The sequence below is a fragment of the Pseudorasbora parva genome, chromosome 3, assembly GCF_024679245.1.
Source record: "Pseudorasbora parva isolate DD20220531a chromosome 3, ASM2467924v1, whole genome shotgun sequence".
NCBI lineage: Eukaryota > Metazoa > Chordata > Actinopteri > Cypriniformes > Gobionidae > Pseudorasbora > Pseudorasbora parva.
This window is the reverse complement of record NC_090174.1, coordinates 41446330-41470550: the sequence shown is the minus strand read 5'-3', so window position 1 is coordinate 41470550 and position 24221 is coordinate 41446330. Positions and strand designations below refer to the sequence as shown.

Sequence of the window (24221 nt, the reverse complement as noted above, 5' to 3'; positions counted from 1 at the left end):
ATGTGTTTTGTTTTTCATATCTTACCCACCTCATCATTGTTTATGTACACTCTTATAGGTTTAGAGATCATGGATACCTACGAGAAGGAGTTGGCTAAGGTAGAGGCAAGCCGTCAGGAACTGGCTAAAGCTGAGAAGTTGTTCAACCTGCCAATCACTATGTACCCAGAGCTTCTCAATGTACAGAAGGAGATGAGGGGCCTGAGACAGATCTATGAGATTTATAAGAGCCAGAAAGTTAGCACGTCAATTCATTATATAAACTTTTACTTATTGTTATGTTGGTTCTGAACAGCTGTGACACAGGTGTGTGTGTATTCCTCAGGCAGCTAAAACAGAGTGGTCACAGACCCTTTGGGTAAATCTGGACATAAAGCTCCTGCAGGACGGTATAGAAGGACTTATCAAGAGCTTGCGGAAGCTGCCAAAGGATGTAAGAGCTCTTCCTGTATCTTTCTTCCTGGAGGGCCGTATGAAAGAATTCAGAGAGTCACTCCCTCTCCTTTTGGACCTAAAAAATAAGGCTCTCAGGGACAGGTAAATGCTTATAAGATTTTATAACGTTTTAACTTAAAGTAATATGTCTCTGCCTTTAAGCTAGTAAATATATTTAAGGGCTGAATAGTGTGATATTCAAAATGGTAGCTTAAGCTAAGGTCTCTAGCTGTTTGGATATACTTTATGCCACACGAGACTCAAGTGCTTACTTGGTTGTGGCAGGCACTGGAAGGGCCTAATGGAGAGGACAGGCACCAGCTTTGAGATGAACCCAAACACCTTCACTCTGGAGAACATGTTCTCCATGGAACTGCACAAGTATGGCAACGTCATCAGTGATATTGTCACCTCAGCTGTAAAGGAGCTTGGCATCGAGACGGTTAGAAATCTCACCAAAAATGAAATTCAACTACACTTCTTATAATAGTAATGGTTTGAAATCCAGCCTAAGCATTAAAGGGAAAGTCCACCAAAAAATTATTATCACAATTATTATCATACTGCAATCAAGAAATTCCAAACCTGCATGATTTTTTTCTTCTGTGGAACATAAAATAGTATAGTTGGTATATAAAGAAGAATGTTGTAACCAAACAGTTTCTGTTCCCATTGACTTCTATTGGATGTTTGGTTGCCAACATTCTATAAAATTTCATAAATGATTGTGAAATTAGTAGGGCTGTACTAGAATAATCGAATATTCGAATATTCGTTCGGTGAGGTAGCATTCGATTTTCAGTTTTGAGATTCGAATATTCGTTTTTTTTTTTTCAACACGTGACTTCTGTCGCGGACTCATTCTCACTCATGCTTGAAATAATAATGATAAATTAAAAAAAACACTGCAACATGCTTTCAATAAAAGCATCGCGCATTTTAAAGATTTAAATTAACAAAAAGTCAGAATAAGACAAAATAAATCCCTTATATAGAATAAAACTAATTGTAATAGATATTACATTTTGTGTCATTTTAAAAACAATTCATTTATTCTTATTCAACTGTTTATAAGCATGCTACCGTGTTCTTTATTTATTACAGTTAATTGAAATCACTGTGTGTTACTAATTTAATTTCTGTTTTGGGATTCATTTGTTTTAAAGAAAGGTTCGTTATTAATACCTTATTAAAATTCTTGCTCTCAACAGACTTTGTGTTTTGTATCACTTGTGCACTGTCCGTTTTCGGAGCATAAACCTGCCCGTGTAATGCGTACCGGAAACTGTTCTATTTAAAAGATTATTAAATGTTTATTAATATTTAAAGAATGTGTGCCACCTGATCATATTGCACTAAATGCAACACTGCACTCCACTGGGTCTGCCGCAACACATTTACGATGCCGAAGAGTGAAACGTGAAGTCGTGAAAGATGATACAAATGCAAACCGACACTATTATTATATATTTAGCCCCACCCACCGAAGCTTCGAATATTCGATATTGATTGCCACCTAAGCTTCGAAGCTCAAAAAATGGCATTCGAAACAGCCCTAGAAATTAGTTTACAGAGTGCTTTTGTGTATTTTTACAGGGAGTAAAAGAAGTGGAGGAAACATGGGAAATTATGAAGTTCAATGTGCAGCGGTTCTTAAAAGGCACACAGGAGCATGGCTTCATTCTTGGTGCTGTGGATGACATCCTCCAGCACTTGGATGATGATGCCATGAACCTGCAAAGTATGGCAGGCAGCCACTTTGTAGGTCCCTTCCTGGCCACCGTGCAGCAGTGGGAGAAGAATCTATCACTCATTAGTGAGGTTATTGAGGTCAGTGTAAACCAACACTATCTTGACTTTAAAACCACACTTCCTTTTAGTAATTTCTTTACTATTGCTCCTAAATTTGTAGGTATGGATGTTAGTACAGCAAAAATGGATGTACCTCGAAAGCATCTTCATTGGAGGGGACATTCGGTCACAGCTACCTGAGGAAGCTAAAAAATTTGAAAATATTGACAAAATGTTCAAAAAGGTGAGTTCTGCACCAACAACTAATATGTAAAAGTGTTTTTGTGGGAAGAATGTAAATCCCTTATACTCTGTTGGATATCACCAGATAATGACTGACACAGTAAAGGACCCTGGAATTAAGAGATGCTGTCTGGTACCAAATCGTCTGGCTGACCTGCAGAACCTAAGCGATGGTTTGGAGAAGTGTCAAAAGAGCCTGAATGATTACCTTGATTCCAAGAGAAACGCTTTCCCACGCTTTTTCTTCATTTCTGACGATGAGCTGCTCAGTATTCTGGGGAGCAGTGAGCCTACTTGTGTGCAGGAGCACATGATCAAGGTCATTTTGCGTGCTAAAAAAGGATAAGATGAACATTTGTTTTATAAATTTTGTATTTTTGCATGTTATTGATATTAATGAATGATTCACATGCATATTTGAATTTGATAAAATATAGGGATAGAACAAGTAGAATTTGGTTTCATGTGCAATAAAACCTGCTTTTATTAGGCTACTCATACTCTACTACAGGGGCTTACAATCTTTTAGATGCCATGGACCCCAAACTATGCTCCTCCTCTTGCAAGGAGCCCCATCCTAAAGTTTAAAAGGCAGTTATATATTTTCAAGTATAAAGACCCAATTAATACCATGGAAAAATTAATATTATAAATGTGTTTTGTGTACCCTAACAACCCGATAGCAACTACCCTAAGTATCCTAGCAACCGCATATCAACCACCCCGAGTAACATAGCAAACACATAGCAACACCCTAGCAACAACATAAGTACCTAGTTACCATGAAGCAAGATTTTAGCAGCCACTCAGAGTACCCTAACAACCAGATCGTAACACACTAGCAACCACTTTACTTTCAGTCCAAATCCGTTTAAAGTGGCTTGAAATCCTTTTCATTTTATGTAAATTTCTCATGCCACGTAAAAAGTAAACGGCAGATGTTGTTGACGCTGCAGAAACAAAGGTGTGTTGTTGAAAAGTGTGCCGGTCGAGCAGAAAATTACATGCCTTACATGGTTCTGTTGTTGCCTCAAAAGACGCAGTAGTCCAGTGCATGGCGGCTGCAGGCAACATCTGTATTACCAACCGTCTCTATATTGTGGTTGTTGTTGCTGCTTATGCCTACCAACATAATGTCGTTGCCATATAAACCAATGCAGATATTCCAGAAAATGAAAGAGCAGCATGGACACACAAATTCGGTTCTGAACAGTTGCGATACACAGTGTAGACGTTCGGCTTTGCATAAAAAATAGGATTTGTACTGCCAGTCTGAAAGAGGCTTTTGAGTACCCTAGCAATCTATCTATCTAACTACTAAACTTGCACTATTTCAAACTTTCTCGCTAAAGTTTGTCTACAAACTTTTTTATCTAGTTTATTTATTTAAATCAAATTTAAATCAAAATGTATTTTATTTAGAAATGTATTTGTTTATTTAGATATTAGAGTTATCTTTTTGTATTATTTATTTATTTTTATATTGTTTACACTGATAAACTTCACAAACCCACTAGCAATCCTTTGTGGCCCAATGGTGGTCCCCAAATCTTGGTTTGAAAACCCCTGCTCTAAGCTGTTTAAGCTTAAATTAAAATCATTCAAATGAACTGAATAAAATAACAGGTGCACAACAGACCGACCATAAATTATTCAATAACAATTATTTTCCCTCATCGACAGATGTATGACAACATTGCAGCTTTGCGTTTTGATACGGGAATGAATGGAGAGATGGTGGCAAGGGCACTGGTGTCTGCCGAGGGGGAGGTGATGGAGCTCAAACAACCTGTCCCTGCAGAGGGCCGTGTGGAGGACTGGATGACTGGAGTGCTGCTGGAGATGAGGAGAACCAACCGACTCATCACCAAAGAGGCTATTTACTTCTATAACCACCAAAAGACTAGGTGAGGACATTACTAGACTGTATCTCATTGAACTTTTTTTGTGTCTAGTTTGAATTTATGAGAATTTTATAATATGGTCGCCTGCCCTTCCATCAGGGTGGACTGGATGCTTGACTACCAGGGCATGGTAGTGCTGGCAGCAAACCAGGTGTGGTGGACCTGGGAGGTGGAAGACGTCTTTAAAAGGATGAATCAAGGAGAAAAGCAGGCGCTAAAACAGTACGCAAAGAAAATGCACCAGCAGATCAATGACTTGGTGAAGCGCATCACACAACCTTTAAATAAGAATGACAGACGGAAAATCAACACTGTCCTCATCATCGATGTCCACGCAAGGGACATTGTGGACACTTTTGTCAGAGATAGGTAAGATATGAAAACTGTCCCCTCAAAAGTGGTTGTAACGTTCAGTATTTTTTAAATATTCCATCCTAAAAACACTTTTTCTTTGGGCAGTATTACAGATGCCCGTGAGTTTGAATGGGAGAGTCAGTTGAGATTCTACTGGGTTAAAGAGCCCGATGAGCTGTTTGTGAGGCAGTGCAGTGCTCAGTTCTCTTACGGCTATGAGTACATGGGGTTGAACGGCAGGCTGGTCATTACCCCCCTGACTGACCGTATCTATCTCACACTTACCCAGGTACTTGATTTACACAGTTGTACACCCTAAATGGCCTGTTTTATTAGTACACGTCTTATTAAAGCATTGTATGATGCGCTTAGGCCTTGTCTATGTTCCTGGGTGGAGCACCAGCTGGGCCTGCGGGTACAGGGAAAACTGAATCCACTAAAGACCTGGCAAAAGCTTTGGGGCTTTTGTGTGTGGTCACCAACTGTGGAGAGGGCATGGACTACATGGTAAGAGACTGCAGACTTAAAACTCTACTGAAAGATTATTGCTTTGCATGTTGATGCATTTAGTTTAACAAAATTATTAAGATGATGTATTTCAATATGTATGTTCAAAATGTAAAAACTAAAACTTAAAAATGTAAAATTTAAAAATTATATTTTTTTTGTTCTATTTTGATAGTAAAGTTGATTTTTCAGCATCATTACTCCAGTTTTTAGTGTCACATGATATTTCTGAAATCATCCTAATATGCTGAGTATTATCACAGTTGAAAACTGTTGTTCCCTTTCAGTCGGTCACGTTCGACGTACGTCAGAACTGAACCGACGAATTGGGACGTACGTCTCCGTTCCCTCCTTCAGGGAACGAGGGTTACATACGTAACCGAGACGTTTTGCTTAATATCTTTGTGAAAACCATATTTTTCCCCTCAGAATTTTTTAATGAATAGAAAATTCAAAAGAACAGCATTTATTTGTAATATTTTGTAACATTTTAGATCTCTTCAATGTCACTTGATAAATTTAGCATCCCTGCTGAATAAAAAAATAATTTTCAGGAAGAAAAAAAAATCATTACCTGATCCCAAATATTTTTGTATTTTATTAATTTAGATTTTGTTTTTCTTTTCCTTTAGGCTGTAGGGAAAATCCTCTCTGGTTTAGCTCAGTGTGGAGCCTGGGGCTGTTTTGATGAGTTCAACCGCATTGACGCCTCAGTGCTGTCTGTTATCTCATCCCAAATCCAAACAATCCGAAACGCTCTAATGCTGGACCTCAAGAGGTTTCAAGTGAGTTTGTTTCTGGAATTTTAGTCCAGAGCTACATTTATGGTCAAACAGGTGCTGGTCATATAATTAGAATATCATCAAAAAGTTGATTTATTTAACTAATTCCATTCAAAAAGTGAAACTTGTATATTATATTCATTCATTACACACAGACTGATATATTTCAAATGTTTATTTCTTTTCATTTTGATGATTATAACTGAAAAAATTCAATATTGAAGACACCTGGTGGCACACTCTAATCAGCTAATTAACTCAAAACACCTGCAAAGCCATGAAATGGTCTCAGTCTAGTTATGTAGGCCATGTCCACACTAATACGTTTTCTTTTTAAAACGTATATTTTTCTCTCCGTTTTGGCCTTCCGTCCACACTGAGACAGCGTTTTAATTATCGTTTTGAAAACGCTCTCCAAAGCGGATACATTTGAAAACGCCGTCTTTGCGTCGTAGTGTGGACTGTGAAAACGGAGGCTTTTTAATACGATGACGCATTTTTAGCCATGTGATACAGTCATATGACCAATTCAGCCAAGATGGTGAACGACATTGTACAGCAGTTGTTTTGTATGCTTTCTGTTTTGACAGAACTTGTTAAATATTAATTGTCAGTTTGTACATACTGTTAAAAAACTCAGTGCCTTTTCTAGGGAAAATTTCAAAGAGTAAATAAACGAGTAGCAGAAATAACGCAAGTCGAAGACACTGGAGGAGCTGAACAGCCAGGTGGGTCCTGGGAAGAAGGAATAGGATAGAGCATTGTTTTTTTATATTAAATAAATATATATATATATATATATATATATATATATATATATATATATATATATATATATATATATATATATATATATATATATATATATATTTGGAAAACGATTGAAAATGATTGTGTGGACGCGGAGCGTTTTTCATGGGGAAGACTGCTGACTTGACAGTTGTCCAAAAGACGACAAATGACACCTTGCACAAGGACGGCAAGACACAAAAGGTCATTGCAAAAGAGGCTGGCTGTTCACAGAGCTTTAATTTATAGAGAGGTGAGAGGAGAAAAAATGTGGTAGAAAACAGTGTACAAGCAATAGTGATAATTAATTCAAAAATGTGGGGGAGATTCACAAAGAGTGGACTGTAGCTGGAGTCAGTGCTTCAAGAACCATTACGCACAGATGTATGCAAGACATGGGTTTCAGCTGTCAGATTCCTTGTGTCAAGCCACTCTTGAAGCACAGACAGCATCAGAAGCGTGTCATCTGGGCTAAAGACAAAAAGGGGTGCTGAGTGGTCCAAAGTTATGTTCTCTGATGAAAGTACATTTTTAATTTCCTTTTGAAATCAGGGTCCCAGAGTCTGGAGGAAGAGAAGAGAGGCACACAATCCACATTGCTTGAAGTCCAGTGTAAAGTTTTCACAGTTAGTGATGGTTTGGTGCCATGTCATTTGCTGGTGTTGGTCCACTGTGTTTCCTGAGGTCCAAGGTCAACGCAGCCGTATACCAGGAAGTTTTAGAGCACTTCATGCTTCCTGCTGCATGAAGTTTTAGAGCACTTCATGCTTCCTGCTGCTGACCAACTTTATGGAGATGCAGATTTTATTTTACAACAGGACTTGGCACCGGCACACAGTGCCAAAGCAACCAGTACCTGGTTTAAGGACCATGGTATCCCTGTTCTTAATTGGCCAGCAAACTCACCTGACCTTCACCCCATAGTAAAACTATGGGATATTGTGAAGAGGAATATGCGATATGCCACACCAAACAATGTAGAAGAGCTGAAGGTCACTATCAGAGCAACCTGGGCTCTCATAACACCTGAGCAATACCACAGACTGATCGACTCCATGCCATGCCGCAATGCTGCAGTAATTCAGGCAAAAGGAGCGCCCCAACTAAGTATTGAGTGCTGTACATGCTCATACTTTTCAAGTTCATGCTTTTTAGTTGGCCAAGATTTCTAAAAATCCTTTCTTTGTATTGGTCTTAAGTAATATTCTAATTTTCTGTGATATTGAATTTGGAATTTTCCTTAGCTGTCAATTATAATCTTCAAAATGAAAAGAAATAAACATTGAAATATATCAGTCTCGTGTAATGAATGAATATAATATACAAGTTTCACTTTTTGAATGGAATTAGTCAAATTAAAAAAACTTTTTGATGATATTCTAATTATATGAACAGCACCTGTATACTGAAAGATGGTTGATTTTAGGCTCTGACTTTTGTTTTTTTGTGTTTAGTTTGAAGGTCAAGAAATTAGTCTAGATAACCGTATTGGGATCTTCATCACAATGAACCCTGGTTATGCTGGCCGCACAGAACTTCCTGAGTCAGTGAAAACTTTATTCAGACCAGTGGTAGTCATCGTGCCTGACCTGCAGCAGATCTGCGAGATCATGCTCTTCTCGGAAGGCTTTCTTATGGCTAAGGTGGGGAATTATTCTATTTAAAAATGAGGGCTGGGCTGTCAGTAGATTAAATGTTTAGTTTACCCACAAATAAATGAAAATTCTGTCAGCAATTTGTCGTTACAAACCATAAGAATTTTGTTCATCTTTAAAACACAAAAAAGACACAAGACAATTTCAAAAAAGATTTTATTAAAAAATATCCTCATTTGTGTTTCAAAGATGAATAAAAGTCTTGTGGGTTTGAAGCGACATGAAAGTAAGTAATTGATGGCAGAATTTTAATATTTTTGGTAACATTAAACTATTTCTTTAAAGATGGTCTATAAGAAAAATATTTTCTAAGATTGTATAACATCTCACAAAATCATTGCTCATCATTGATCATCCCTAAAGAGAGAATAAATTATACAATTTAATTGTTTTTAATCTAAAAGATTCACAAGTTCACACTTATATATAATTTAGAGGGAGTAAATTGAAATGTGTATTCCTTTATTGTTGAGCTGCTGAGTGCTCTCCACTCATGTGAATTATCTGAACGTGCTTCTCCTGAACTTTGTTAATAAACATAATTTAGTATTTTCAGAGCCAATTTTCAGTTTGTGATTAAGCAAACAAAAATGTGCATAAATTGTTTATTTGCAGGTTTTGGCAAAGAAGATGACAGTGCTATACAAACTAGCACGGGAGCAGCTGTCTAAACAGTCACACTATGACTTTGGGCTTAGGGCACTGAAGTCAGTGTTAGTAATGGCAGGGGAGTTGAAGAGAGGTTCACCAGATCTCAGTGAGGTATCTCTCTTCATCATTTTCCAAGCCACCTTAATGAGCTGCCATCACCTCCTCTAATTACTACTATTTATTTTCCTTTTGATCTTTCTCCTTTCTTTACTCCTATTAGGATGTTGTTTTGATGAGGGCTCTAAGAGATATGAACCTGCCCAAGTTTGTATTTGAGGATGTTCCTCTGTTTTTGGGCCTCATTTCGGATCTGTTCCCCGGGCTTGACTGCCCACGTGTACGTTACCCCAGCTTTAATGACGCTGTAGAGGAAACCCTCCTGGAGAATAAGTATATTATGCTGTCAAGCCAGGTGATTCTTCCCTTCTAAACCCATTTTCAAAGGATTGTAATTATTAAATGTAAAGATTTATGGCTAATTTGTGAATGTAGGTGGACAAAGTGGTACAAATGTATGAGACTATGATGACCAGACACACAACCATGGTGGTTGGACCAACAGGAGGAGGGAAATCTGTGGTGATCAACACACTCTGCCAGTCACAGACCAGGTCTTTGTCTACTCATAAATTACATATTATACACATTATATATATATTCTAGAAATTCTGCTACATATTCATAACACAAATTGTTCTCTCAGGCAAATACACATACCGTAACTGTTCAATTGTATCTGTAGGTTGGGCCTGCTGACCAAAATGTACAGCCTGAACCCTAAAGCGATGAGTGTGATTGAGCTATATGGGATACTGGACCCAATCACGAGAGATTGGACTGATGGGATACTGTCTAACATATTCCGTGACATCAATAAACCCACAGACAAAAAAGAAAGGAGGTGAAAATAAAGGCTTAAAAGTTATTCTACATCTATTTTATATCGAAGTCATGAAATAAAACAGAATTCTAACATGAATTTGGCTATGCTTTACAGGTACGTCCTCTTTGATGGAGATGTAGACGCTCTATGGGTGGAGAACATGAATTCAGTTATGGATGATAACAAGCTTCTCACACTGGCTAATGGAGAGAGAATTCGTCTACAGAACCACTGTGCTCTGCTTTTTGAGGTATTATGTAAACCATTCATTTTGTCAAAGGACTGTAACTGTTGTAGACTTGCAAACCAAACTGATGTATTTTAGGTTGGAGATCTGCAGTATGCCTCCCCTGCTACCGTTTCTCGTTGTGGAATGGTGTTTGTGGATCCCAAAAACCTCCGCTACGCTCCCTTCTGGGAAAAATGGGTCAACAGCAGAGCCCCTAAAGTATGTCTATATATATAATTTACAGTGTTCTTAACTTCTCCCAAAAAATTCTACTAGAGGTTTATCAACCAAGAAAGCTGAGTGCACTTTTTACATGTCAGAGGAGGTTGACAGCCATAACAAACATTTGTTTTTACCAAAAAAGGGGGAAGGGCTAAATTAAATATAATGGAAATTTGGGAGTGAAAAGATTATTGCCATTTATTTTCAAGGTAGTTTTAAGATCTGTGTGTGGGAGCATACAATTTAACAAAATACATGATAGATATAATCTCTGACAAATCACCACTGAGAATAATAAAACAGTAAAATTCATGTTCTGACAAGATGCTAAGATTATATTTTCAACATGCCTTTGCTCTTTTAACAGGAAAAGACAGAACTCTGCAAACTGTTTGAAAAATATGTACCAAGTGCCATTGATATGATAGTGGATGGTATGGTTGATGGAAAACAGACAGAGAAACTGAAGACTGTGATCCCACAGACGGATTTAAACATGGTAAGTGATTCAGTAGATACCTAAACAACCCTACAGTGTAAGTCATCTCTGTAGCGTGTTGCACAAACTTCTTTTTTTCTTGTAGGTGATGCAGTTGACTGTGATGCTGGATTCTCTGCTGGAGAATGAGGACTTCCTTTCTGAGGAGCTGGAGTGTTATTTTCTGGAAGCACTGTACTGTTCGCTGGGGGCTACTCTCCTGGAAAAAGGCAGACAGAAGTTTGATGAGTTTATCAAAAAATTGTCCTCTCTGAGCAGTATTCATGATGAGAAGGTGCTTGCTGGCCCTGGACAAATTCCAGGTGAGGTGGAAGCAACGTCCAAAATTAACGTATTACCATACATCGACAGTTAATTAAGAAAGTATAAGTATTTCTTAGAGCACATGAAACTGTATACATCATTTTAATAACAATGACAAACGACAGATCCATATACAAGATCAGCCAGTTCCCCTTTTTTCATATAAATATTTTTCTTAAATTAAATTAAATTGCTGGTGTTATTATTAATCGAAATGCTTCTTGTTATTGTATATTTTGTTTAATTTTGCAGTTTACCTGCCAACTCTCTATGATTTTCACTTTGATGGAACCCAAAAGAAGTGGGTTCCCTGGAGATCGATGGTATCAGAATACATTCATAACCCTGATATGAAATTCATCGACATTCTTGGTAAAGCAGCTTATTTCTTTTCTTTATCCCTTATTTGTATTGCTGTCCCTTCCTCTACAACCTTTTCCTTTCTCTCTACTAGTCTAGTCTAATTTTATTCAGTATTGTATGCTTCACCAATAAAAATGTATTTGATCCGTTGCTCTCTATTAGTCCCGACAGTGGACACTACTCGTGCTAACTGGCTGTTGGAACAGATGGTGAAGGTGAAAAGGCCAGTGGTGCTGGTTGGAGAGTCTGGTACCTCTAAAACAGCCACCATACAGAACTTCCTGAATAATCTCAATACTGATACAACTGTAAGTCCATCACTATGAATAATGTACAGCTGCTTCTGTAAATTAAAAACTATAAATGAATGCAGTCCAATTGGACTTCACACACAGATTAACAATATGCACTTTTTCCCAGATAATGATGACTATAAATTTCTCGTCGAGAACAACATCCATGGACCTGCAGAGGACTCTGGAGGCAAGTGTTGAAAAGAGAACCAAAGACACGTTTGGTCCTCCAATGGGCAAAAGACTCCTTGTCTTTATGGATGACCTCAACATGCCAAGGGTAAGAATTAATTTATACTGTAGGTCATATCCAAGACTGGACCTTCACCTCACGGCTCATCATGGATTCATTTTTGTTTGATCTCAGGTGGATGAATATGGAACCCAGCAGCCTATAGCTCTTCTAAAGCTGCTATTGGACAGGGGGGGCATGTATGACAGAGGAAAGGAACTTAACTATAAACTCATAAAGGACTTGGGCTTCATTGCAGCAATGGGGAAGGCAGGGGGTGGTAGGAATGAGGTAGACCCTCGATTCATCTCTCTTTTCAGTGTGTTCAACATCCCCTTCCCGGAAGAAGAGTCTCTGGACCTCATCTACTGTTCCATACTTAAAGGACACACCAAGGTAATAATTCAGCTGCCCATATCTGATGAAATGACATTTTCTTTCATGATTTCATAAAAGAATTTCTCTTTTAGGCTTCGGATCATTACCATAGTTGGGCTAATTCATGAAATTAATGATTGACATTAATCAGAATTATTGCTCTTGTATTTTAAAGCGCTTTGAGGAATGCATTCAAAACATCTGTGACAAGTTGACCTTTTGTACTCTGGAATTGTACAAAACCATAATTAAGGACCTACCACCAACACCCTCCAAGTTTCACTACATCTTTAACCTGCGAGATCTCTCCAGAGTCTACCATGGCTTGACAATGACCAATCCTGAAAGGTTAGGAGTTTTTCATTATTCAGATGAATAAGAAAGCACTGAGGAAGTCCTTTTTAGTTTGATGTTTGCAGTATTTCAATACAGTCTCTACCATTGGTTCTTAACCAGAAGGCCTGGGCTCGCTAGGGGGCTTTAGCAAACTCATTATTAATATATACAAAATAAAAAAAAAACAATCATGATGTAAACTGAAATCATATTTATTTTTTGCCTCAAAAACTATTGTTTTTATTAAAGAACACACAGTTCTTGAAGTATCTGAAATTACAAAATATATTGTGGCTTATTAATATACCTATATCAACATTCCTAATTTCTGTTCATAATATATTATAGTTAATATATATAGTTATGTTGTTGTTAATATTATTGTATTATGTTATATTGTGTTATAACACTCTGGGCCATATGCAGTTCTCTTTAAAATAATAAAAAAATAATCATGACACAAACTGGTCATAAAAGACACTGGAGGAGGCATACTGTACAATATGGAGCATAGAGGATGCTCCATATTGTACAGTATGCCTCATTCAGTGTCTTTTATGACCAGTTTGTGTCATGATTATTTTTATAATAAAAATGGTTTTCTCTCATTTAACTCCAGGTTCTGTACAGTCACCCAGTTTGTACGTGTATGGAGGAATGAATGCTTAAGGGTCTTCCATGACAGACTTATCAATGAAACTGACAAAATCATGGTATGCTTACTTCCAAGTAGCATGTTCCAAAAGCCTGTAATTGTCTCCATCTTAAAGGAATAGTGCACCCCAAAAAATTTAAATTAACCCATGAATTATTTACCATCAAGTCATCCTAGGCATATATGACATTCTTATTTCAGATGAATACAGTCGGAGTTATATTAAAAAAGTCCAGGCCAATCCAGGCTTTAAAATTGTAGTGATTGTTGTTCTGATTTTTTGTTGTTCAAGTCCATAAAAATGCCTCTGTCTGTCATATAAATGGGGGGATGTTAATAAAGGCCTTCTGAAGTGAATACATTTGTTTGTGTAAGAAAAATATCCATATTTAAAACTTTATAAAGTAAAGTTCTGGCTGATCGTCTTCTGTATTCAACTAATGGAAAAAGTGTTGAAAGTGCCTCTCGCAGTTCAAAATGCTTACTGTTCGTCTGTCAAGTGTAATTGGTGGAGTACGCATTTTGAAATGCAGAGGCACTTTTAACACTTTTCATTAGTTAAATGCACAAACACATTGATTCGCTCCAGAAGGCCTTTATTAACCGCCTAGACTAGAGCCGTGTGGAGCAGTTATATGACCGACAGAGGCATTTTTATGGACTTCAAAAACTGAACAATTATACTGCAGTTATAAAGCTTGGATTGGCCAGGACTTTTGTAATGTAACTCAGATTTTATTCGTCTGAAACAAGAAAGTCATATACACCTAGGATGACTTGAGGGTGAGTAAATCATGGGTTATATTTTAATTCTTGGGTGAACTATCCCTTTAAACTGCACACTTGTCATCTTATGCTCTGGTTTTGCTCTCTACAGGTCCAGGGGCATATAAAGAATCTGATTGAAGAGCACTTCAGATCAGACCTTGATTCAGCCATGAGAGACCCCATTCTGTTTGGAGATTACAGAACAGCTCTCAAGTCTGAGCCAAGAGTTTATGAGGATATACTGGACTATGATGCATCCAAAGCTCTGTTTCAGGTGCATAGATGTCTGAATGTTCGATTTACATTAACATTCATGTGTTTGACAGATGATTTTATCCAAAGCAGTATGAGCTGCAGTCAAGCTATAATTTTTTTCCCCGAATTCATGCATTACCTAGAAATGCCCTTTCCAAAGTAGAAATCCATCAGTATTTCTAAAAATGACCAAGCTTGGCAGTCTGAAGCTTTTATTATTTGGCTTTTCATGCTCGTTTTTCATTTTTTTGACCCCTATAGGAGATCCTGGAGGAGTATAATGAAAATAAGTCCAGAATGAATTTGGTGCTGTTTGATGATGCTCTCGAACACCTGACTGTCATTCATCGCATCATCAGAATGGACCGTAGTCATGCGTTGCTGGTTGGTGTAGGTGGTTCAGGGAAACAATCTCTTACAAAGCTGGCTGCCTTTACTGCAGGTTATGAGGTGATACATAGTTTTTCATATTCAATATGCACAATTTCTTGTATTTCTTCTGCTTTTATATATTTTATCTAGATTAATCTACCCCCCTGTATTCTTTTTAAATTGATATAAGTAGTAAGAATCATTTTATGCTGTTTTTTTTATAGGTGTTTGAAATTGTGCTTAGTAGAGGGTACTCAGAGACCAACTTTCGTGAGGATCTGAAAACTCTGTACCTTAAATTGGGTATAGAGAACAAGAAAATGGTCTTTCTGTTCACTGATGCCCATGTGGCTGAGGAAGGTTTTCTGGAGCTCATCAACAACATGCTAACATCAGGTATTTAAAACAACTGACTTAATGAAGTCTAATAAGGTAACATACACCTTTGTAAATTGATCTATTTAGTTTACATTCTTGTATAACATGTAAGCATGAACAAATCATGTTACAGTTTTATGGACTGTATGAAAGAGATGCTAACAGCAGTTTCTTTGTGTTGTCAGGGATGGTTCCAGCACTGTTCCCTGATGACGAGAAGGAATCAGTCCTAAACCAGCTGCGAGATGAGGCTCTGAAAATGGGCTCTGGTCCGTCGAAAGAGAGTGTATGGCAATACTTTGTCAACAAGAGTGCCAACAACTTGCACATAGTGCTGGCCATGTCGCCTGTTGGAGACACACTCAGAACGCGCTGCAGGAATTTTCCAGGTCTTTGAGCAATGCATCACAATTTTTTTGGTTTGGTCTTACTTCCTTGATTTCAGAGCTTCATGAGTTTTATATGTGTGTTTTTGTGAATCAGGGTTGGTTAATAATACAAACATCGACTGGTTTTCCCCATGGCCTCTTCAGGCTCTACATGCAGTTGCCAAGTCCTTCTTAGGTTTGTATTAACTAGGGATTTCAAGGCAGTTTATAGACTGTTGTTTACTAACCCTGTGTGTGTATACATGATAACAATGCACACTCATTCATGCTAGTTTATGTATCGTATTTCAGGCGAGAGTCCAATGATCCCAGAGTGTCATTCAGAGGCGGTGATTGCTCATGTGTGCATGGTGCACGGTTCTGTAGGGGAGTATAGTAAACTGTTCCAGCAAACACTGCGTCGCAGCAACTTTGTCACCCCTAAAAACTACCTGGATTTTATTAGCACCTACTCCAACCTACTGGAGGACCAAGATAAATACATACTGGGTAAGAACACATTTCTCTTGAGCTATTTGGGAACATTTTATTTATGATTTTGAAATAATGTACTGCATCTATATCAGTGTTGTTTGTTAAACAAAACTAAAACGAAATCTACAGTAAAATAAAATATAATTATTAGATGAAAAACATCAACTAAATGGGGAAAAAAAATCAGCTCATAGCAAACTCAATAAAAATGAATACTAAAAAAATTAAATATAAACTGAAAATACAAAAAAAATAAAAGCTAATTCAAAATATTAATAAAACTTATATTATTATTTATGTAATCTTAGTATAACACTGATCTGTATGCATTTTTCAGCACAATATAAACGTCTAGAAGGGGGTTTGGATAAGCTGAAGGAGGCAAGTGTGCAGCTAGCAGAGCTTAACACCAAACTAGCTGAGCAGAAAGTGGTGCTGGCAGAGAAGACTTCAGCCTGTGAGATTCTTCTAGAAGAGATCTGCTCTAATACTGCTGTTGGTAAGTACAACATCACATACAAACATGGCTGGAGTAAAACTATGGGTAATTAATATCAAGTTGTTTTTTTATTCATGTTACAGATGTGTTTATATATGTCACACATTTATTAAAATAATGTGAAAAGTGGGAAAAGAAAGGAATCAGGAAAGGTACAAACACTCTATTAAACAGCAACTGAAGCTAAAAACAGAATGAAAACTCTCTCTTTCAGCGGAGGAGAAGAAAGCCCTGGCAGAGGAGAAGGCTAAAGAGATAGAGGTGCAGAATAAGATAATAGTGGTGGAGAAGAGGGATGCTGAGAGCTCTCTAGCCGAGGCTCTTCCTGCTTTAGAAGCCGCTCGCATCGCTCTGCAAGACCTGGAAAAAAACGATGTTGTAGAAATCAGGTAGCAACTTTTCTTCTGCACTCTAATACTAAATCAAAGCAAAAGCATTCATTCTTGATTCTTCCTGGGCAGATTTCTTTTTTAAATAAACATACCGTATATTGTTCTGAATATAATATTTTTTTTCTTAGAAATATACATTTGTAAAAAAAATGGAATCATCTTATATTCAGGGTCTAAGAGATGACTGTCATGTTTGCGTATCTCGATGATGGCACCAAACTTCTCCAGTACCAGATTTTAAGACAGTATCCTAATTGTTATAAAATTCAGATGGGCTTCAGGTTATTTTTAATTGTGACCGATGGAATATTTTACCAGTATTTAAAATACTTTTAATACAAAGTTTGAATATAAAAATATGCAGTATGAAAATTATAGGGAAGCCTTTTTTCTAAAAGATCTTAAAAAAGGGGACGTCTTATAGGGTTGTCTTATTTTTGGAAAAATATGGGTATTACATTTGTATATGAGATATTACAATTATTATAGAGTACAGTTAATTAATTATGGATGTAATAATAATAATTAAATATATAATAATTATAATATTAATATAAAATAAATAGGAAATAAATACGGGAAGTGTCAGGCTTTTCTTTTTTGTGGTGAGTAAAATGTATTTGCAAAAATAATTTTTTACTTGCTGTAGATCATTTTCATTGGCCCCACAACAAAAAGTACCATAGCTTTATAAAAAAGTACCTTAGCTTTATGTAAGACAAACAGTGTAAGACCAATCTTTTCCTAGTTTTTCACATGGTACTTAACCCCTGGTTATTGTCATTCTAAATGGGTAAAGTGTAAAGGAAAATGGGAGTGAAGAGGAAGCTGTTTTATTCTTACCAATATAGTCAAAAAAGTTAATTCAGGATAAACTAAAATACATTAGTTCTAGATGGTGCAGTCAGCAATATATAATATGAGAATATGCTATTTTAGAGCCATTATGTATTTACATAATTTACCCAGGTTTATATTAGACCAGGATTAAAGAAGTGTGAAAAGCCCTTGTGCAGATGTGCAGTGATCCTCAAATAATTCTCATTTTTGTTTATTTGTAGGAAAAGCTAATTGCTGGTCTATTCTTTTACACACAACATTTCATCACCGGATGTTGTAGCGAGTTGACATTTCTGATTCATGGCTCTTCACTTGTGTACCCTCTTATTTGTGGTATTGTAGATCCTTCTCCAAGCCACCTAAACAGGTGCAGGTTGTGTGCGAGTGCATCCTAGTGATACGGGGCCAAAAAGAGATAAGCTGGAAGGCAGCTAAGGGCATGATGTCAGAGGGCAACTTCCTGCGTAGTCTTATGGAGATGGACTGTGACTTGATCAGTGCCGGTCAAGTCAAGACAGTCAGAGGTAAACCACTAGGATCCATATACTCATCTTCTTGATGCTTCTCTTTAATCCCAGTGCCTTAAAACAACCTATGAAGTAAGTCCTGAACGTAATGCCTCCACCTTGTCATATTGTATACCCAGCCTACCTAAGGAACCTAAACACCAGTTTGGAGGAGATGCAAGCCATCAGTAAAGCTGGTTCTGGCATGCTAAGGTTCGTGGAGGCCGTCATGGGCTACTGTGACGTGGCCAGAGACATTAAACCTAAGCGAGAGAAGGTATAATATGCTTACATTACAGAGACTTTAAATGCACAAATTAATGTAATTAATTTGATCTCATTTAATAAAATTAAATCACAAAATTACATTTTAAAGGTTGCTCGTCTGGAGAGGAATTTCTTCCAAAGCAAACGTGAGCTGGAGCGAATCCAGAATGAGCTCAGTGCCATCCAGAAAGAGCTTGGAGCTCTTGGAGACAAATATGAGGCTGCCATGACAGAAAAGCAACTTCTGCAGGAAGAGGCCGAAGTTATGGAGAGAAGACTCATTGCTGCAGATAAACTCATCTCAGGCCTGGGATCAGAGAATGAGCGGTCAGCTTATTAAAAAAACTGCTCATTAAAACCTATAATATAAAATGAATGACTGATCAAAGATCACCAAGTTAAATTCAATTTTAGGATTATTTTATTGTATGTCTATATACGTGTAGCTGGATGGAGGACCTGAAGGAGCTGAAGTTGCGGCGAGTACGTCTTCTAGGAGACTGTCTGATCTGCGCTGCCTTTCTCAGCTACGAGGGAGCATTCAGCTGGGACTTCCGCAATGAAATGGTTTATGAGGTGTGGCAGGCAGATGTCCTGGAGAGAGGTATTCCTCTGAGCCAGCCTTTCCGAATAGAAAACCTGCTCACTGATGAAGTGGAGATAAGCAGGTAAATCATCAAAACGTGTAGAAGAATGAATGTATATTTGTTTATGGGGGAAAAAAAACCTGTGCATTCCTTTAGATGGGGATCTGAAGGTCTTCCTCCAGATGAACTTTCAGTGCAGAATGGCATCCTGACCACCAGATCCAGCCGCTTCCCCTTGTGCATTGACCCCCAGCAGCAAGCCCTCAACTGGGTCAAAAAGAAGGAAGAGAAGAACAATCTGAAGGTTTCACTTCATTCCATCACTTTATTCTACACAAAGTTTTTTCTGTAACTGATCTTGGACTATTTTTATAGTAATGTTTCTGCTTTGCAGATCTCGTCATTCAATGACCCAGACTTCTTGAAGGCTCTGGAGTTGGCCATTAAGTATGGCTTCCCCTTCCTGTTCCAAGATGTGGATGAATATATCGATCCAGTTATTGACAATGTCCTTGAGAAGAATGTAAAAGGGGCAGAGGGGCGTCAGGTTATCATACTTGGTGATAAGGAAGTTGACTATGATCCCAACTTCAAACTTTACCTCAATACCAAACTTGCAAACCCCAAGTTCTCTCCTGCTGTATTTGGGAAGGCCATGGTTATCAATTACACAGGTGAGCGAAAACTTTATGCCAATTCACATTACAAATAGATGTGTAAAACATTTACAATTTATTACTAATATATCCCACAGAGTCCAATGCCAATTGATTGTTCTCCGTATTACAGCATTTAAAAAAATCCTAGTTTTTGGATAAAAAACTGTTTACAGAATTTTAAGACTCAAATAAAACATTGGTTTTAATTTGAAATTTTACAGTTTTTCATTTAATCTTTCTGCTAAAACTTTTTCAGTAACCCTGAAGGGCCTGGAAGACCAGCTGCTGAGTGTTATCGTGGGATTTGAGCGGAAGGAGCTGGAAGAGCAGAGAGAACGGCTTATTCAAGAGACTAGTGAGAACAAACTTTTGCTGAAAGACCTGGAGGACTCGCTGTTGAGAGAGTTGGCCACCTCCACTGGAAACATGCTGGATAATGTAGAACTGATACAAACTCTGGAGGAAACCAAGTCTAAAGCCAGCGAGGTCAGTTCATTGCTCACTTACTCACATGTATTATGGCCTACTAATTATTTCATAAATATTTATCAGAGGAGCTCACTACCATTTAGGTTTGGTAAGATTTAATTAAATGTTTTTGAAAGAAGTCTCTTATGCTCACCAAGGCAGCATTATCTGATTAAACATACATTAAAAATTATAGTATTACCAAATATGATTACAATGATAACATTCATATTTCATATTTTAATATATTTTTTAAATTTAATGTATACCTGTGATGAAAAAGCTGTATTTTAACAGCCATTACTCCAGTATGCTGGTGCTCAAGAAACAATGTTGAAAACTTTTTTTTGCTGCTTTATTTTTATTTTCATTTTTTTTCATGTTAAAAGATTTACTGTCATTTTTTATTAATTTAAGGCTTTAATTTAATCATTTTTGATTTTGATTTATTAATTAATTTTTTTATTTATCATAATGGCAGTGTGTACATACTGATTAATGAAACTTATATGAGCAGTTTATGATTTTACACTCATTATTTGACTCCAACAGGTGTTCGAGAAACTGAAGCTGGCAGAAAAGACAGCCATTGATATTGACACACTGAGAGACGGCTACCGTCCGGCTGCCAAGCGGGGGGCTGTCCTGTTTTTTGTGCTGGCTGAGATGGCTCTGGTCAATAGCATGTATCAGTATTCGCTTTCTTCTTTCCTAGAAGTATTTGACATCTCACTGTCCAAGTCTCTACCCAACACAATCCTGCCCAGCAGACTGAAGAACATCATGGACACACTTACACAGAATGTCTATAACTATGGCTGTACTGGTGAGCCTGTTAATCCTTTCAAGTCTAATAGAATCCAATGAATTTGAATAAACTATTAAAACTTCATGACGAGATTGTCGTTTTTCTAATCCATGAACATTAGCAGTTAGTGATGACAGGAACAAGTTTAGATTAAATCACTGTTGTTTCTTCAACAGATTCGAACCAAAGTTCTTTTTGCTTTGTTGTTTAGGTCTCTTTGAAAGACACAAACTTCTGTTCTCCTTCAACATGACTATTAAGATTGAGCAGGCAGATGGCAGAGCACCCCAGGATGAACTTGAGTTCTTCCTCAAAGGTAGGAGCTTCAGGAAGACTTGTTTCCCACTCTTTCTTTCTTTTGTAATATAAACATGCATAGAAATGCACATACACACCCAATCTTCTTCCTCTCTCCAGGTAACCTCTCGCTAGAGAAGAGCAAACGTAAGAAGCTGTGCGACTGGCTGCCTGATCAGGGCTGGGAGGATATAGTGCGCCTTATGGAACTCTTTCCTAATGAATTTGGCACTTTAGCTGATGATATAGAAAATAATCCTGAGGAATGGAAGAAAGTGAGTGGAAGAAATCATCAAACAAACAACCAGATGAACCTATTGTGAGATAGCACACATAACTTATGTAGTCCCACCCATAATGTCTTTTTTTTCCTGCTACAGTGGTATGACTTGGATGCTCCAGAGCAGGCTTCCTTTCCCATGAAGTATAAGGACAACCTCACTCCCTTCCAGAAGCTTTTGCTGATCCGCTGCTTCAGGCTGGACAGAGTCTATCGTGCCGTCAGTGATTACATCACGCTTACCATGGGAGAGAAGTGAGTGAAAACTAAAAACACTTATGGATTTTATAAAACAGCAGCATATTACAAACCAATCATGTAAAGGGGTGTACATTTAATGAATTATTATTTAAAAAATTATGCTATGGATACAAATTCAAGTAATATAGGAAATTTAGATTTTTTTTATATTGAAAAAATTATGTGGATTAAAAAGAAATGAACACATAAAACCTTATGGTCTTATTATAATAATTATATTTGATTAATAATTGTCAGGAAATGTACACTTCTAGTAAAGACTGCAGAGGGAAAATTACATCTAAATTCACAACTTTTACTTTAAAATTGTTCTAAATGCATAAATTAAAACAATATGCAATTCACAATGTCAAACTTATTTTTTATATCTTCTGACTGTATTTAATCATATTCTGTGTCCATCCAACTGAAAAACCCAGAAATCCACACACTGGCTCTGACTTTCAGCAACTAGCATTGACACTGGGATTTTTTTTTGTGTGTGCAAATGTTGTGTAGTGTATTCCGGCCTGAATGTTCATCTATTAAAAGTCCAAGCTTTTTAATGTCAGACAATCAGAAACAATGGCTCTAACTTTCACTTTGTCACTTCGTCACTCAGATACGTACAGCCCCCGGTGATCAGTTTTGAAGCCATCTTTGACCAGAGCTCCCCAAACTCTCCCATTGTGTTTATTCTGAGTCCAGGCTCAGAACCAGCCAATGATCTGACCAAATTAGCCAAACGCTCTGGCTTTGGGACCAACAGACTCAAATTTCTTGCCATGGGGCAGGGACAGGAGAAGGTAAATGTTCAAAGATACAAAAACACAGTCTAGAGTATATGCTATAGTTCTCATAAATGACACCAGCGCAGTGTACTGCGGTGGTGCATTGCATCTTGACCATCCCAAATATCATAACAGAAACCCTTTTTAAAAAGGTACAAATATGACATCTCTATTTCAGGTTGCATTGCAGCTTTTGGAAACCGCAGTGGCACGAGGCCAGTGGCTGATGCTACAAAACTGTCACCTGTTAGTGAAATGGCTGAAGGATCTAGAGAAAGCACTGGAACGAATCACTAAACCCCACCCAGACTTCCGCTTGTGGCTCACTACAGATCCCATTAAAGACTTCCCCATTGGCATCCTGCAGAAATCCTTCAAGGTCAGGACACATTTATTGCGTGTACATTTAATGTGTGAATTTTCATTTCCATGTAAACTAATGGTTCTCATGTTCACCTCCAGGTTGTAACAGAACCTCCAAACGGGCTGAAGCTGAACATGAGGGCGACATATTTTAAGATCCCTCATGATAAGCTCATGGGCTGTGCCCACCCAGCCTTTCGCAGTCTGGTTTATGTGCTGGCCTTCTTCCACGCTGTGGTACAGGAACGACGCAAGTACGGCAAGATCGGTTGGAATGTGCCTTATGATTTTAATGAGTCTGATTTCCTGGTAAGTTTTCAGTCCTCAGGTAGTATTGTCAAGTCTGAGATGCTTTAAATTGCATTTTGATTAAGTAGCTCCATTGTCTCTCAGGTGTGTATGGAAATCTTGGACACCTACCTGACCAAAGCCCAAACTCAAGGAGATGCCGCGATACCATGGGGAAGTCTCAAATACCTAATTGGAGAGGTAAATATCATATTGTCATTTTATGGGCTAACTGTAGAAAATTGATCAAAAGTAACAGTAAATACTTATAAAGTTGATGAAGATTTCTATTGAATAGATGCTGTTCTTTTGAACCTTTTATTTAAAAAAAATCATAGTTGAAACAAAACGATAAAGCAGCACAAATATTTTCAACAATATAAAAATAAGAAAAGTTTATTGAGCACCAATAAGCATATTAGAATGATTTCTGACACTGAAGACTGGAATTACATTTTAAAATATATTAAAATAGATTTTTTTCACAGTATTACTATTTTACTGTATTTTTGATCCAACAAATGCAGTCTGAATGAATATATATATAATTTCTAATGCCTTTTGCAGGTGATGTATGGTGGCAGAGCTATTGATAGCTTTGATCGCAGGATCCTCACAGTTTACATGGATGAGTATCTGGGTGACTTCATCTTTGACACCTTCCAACCATTCCACTTCTTTCACAATAAAGATGTGGACTACAAGATCCCACCACACGGACCCAAGCAGGTTTATGTTGGTAAGTTACTGCTTAGTATCCATCATCAAAAAGACTTTGGTTTGAATGTGAAAGACC

The 24221-nt window shown here is 37.5% G+C and overlaps 1 protein-coding gene across 2 annotated transcripts in view; it reads left to right on the top strand.

The window, feature by feature from the left end:
* dnah10 (dynein axonemal heavy chain 10) overlaps positions 1-24221 on the top strand; it is a 58203-nt gene that overhangs the window by 17040 nt on the left and 16942 nt on the right. For both annotated transcript variants that reach the window (XM_067438913.1, XM_067438914.1), the window contains exons 24-73: positions 59-237; positions 326-537; positions 721-877; positions 2032-2265; positions 2348-2470; positions 2555-2788; positions 4153-4376; positions 4473-4742; positions 4833-5016; positions 5100-5234; positions 5867-6019; positions 8260-8448; positions 9076-9222; positions 9332-9523; positions 9604-9722; positions 9854-10012; positions 10109-10244; positions 10320-10442; positions 10813-10944; positions 11030-11246; positions 11500-11619; positions 11773-11918; positions 12031-12183; positions 12271-12531; positions 12689-12861; positions 13469-13562; positions 14382-14546; positions 14789-14977; positions 15124-15295; positions 15463-15666; positions 15761-15841; positions 15958-16155; positions 16478-16639; positions 16854-17028; positions 18214-18395; positions 18518-18654; positions 18754-18971; positions 19091-19312; positions 19388-19535; positions 19626-19905; positions 20147-20376; positions 20911-21184; positions 21378-21482; positions 21584-21738; positions 21844-21998; positions 22606-22789; positions 22953-23153; positions 23237-23446; positions 23531-23626; positions 23993-24164. In XM_067438913.1, coding sequence (XP_067295014.1) covers positions 59-237; positions 326-537; positions 721-877; positions 2032-2265; positions 2348-2470; positions 2555-2788; positions 4153-4376; positions 4473-4742; positions 4833-5016; positions 5100-5234; positions 5867-6019; positions 8260-8448; positions 9076-9222; positions 9332-9523; positions 9604-9722; positions 9854-10012; positions 10109-10244; positions 10320-10442; positions 10813-10944; positions 11030-11246; positions 11500-11619; positions 11773-11918; positions 12031-12183; positions 12271-12531; positions 12689-12861; positions 13469-13562; positions 14382-14546; positions 14789-14977; positions 15124-15295; positions 15463-15666; positions 15761-15841; positions 15958-16155; positions 16478-16639; positions 16854-17028; positions 18214-18395; positions 18518-18654; positions 18754-18971; positions 19091-19312; positions 19388-19535; positions 19626-19905; positions 20147-20376; positions 20911-21184; positions 21378-21482; positions 21584-21738; positions 21844-21998; positions 22606-22789; positions 22953-23153; positions 23237-23446; positions 23531-23626; positions 23993-24164 — 8781 coding nt within the window. The remainder of the gene's footprint in view (positions 1-58; positions 238-325; positions 538-720; positions 878-2031; positions 2266-2347; positions 2471-2554; positions 2789-4152; positions 4377-4472; positions 4743-4832; positions 5017-5099; positions 5235-5866; positions 6020-8259; positions 8449-9075; positions 9223-9331; positions 9524-9603; positions 9723-9853; positions 10013-10108; positions 10245-10319; positions 10443-10812; positions 10945-11029; positions 11247-11499; positions 11620-11772; positions 11919-12030; positions 12184-12270; positions 12532-12688; positions 12862-13468; positions 13563-14381; positions 14547-14788; positions 14978-15123; positions 15296-15462; positions 15667-15760; positions 15842-15957; positions 16156-16477; positions 16640-16853; positions 17029-18213; positions 18396-18517; positions 18655-18753; positions 18972-19090; positions 19313-19387; positions 19536-19625; positions 19906-20146; positions 20377-20910; positions 21185-21377; positions 21483-21583; positions 21739-21843; positions 21999-22605; positions 22790-22952; positions 23154-23236; positions 23447-23530; positions 23627-23992; positions 24165-24221) is intronic.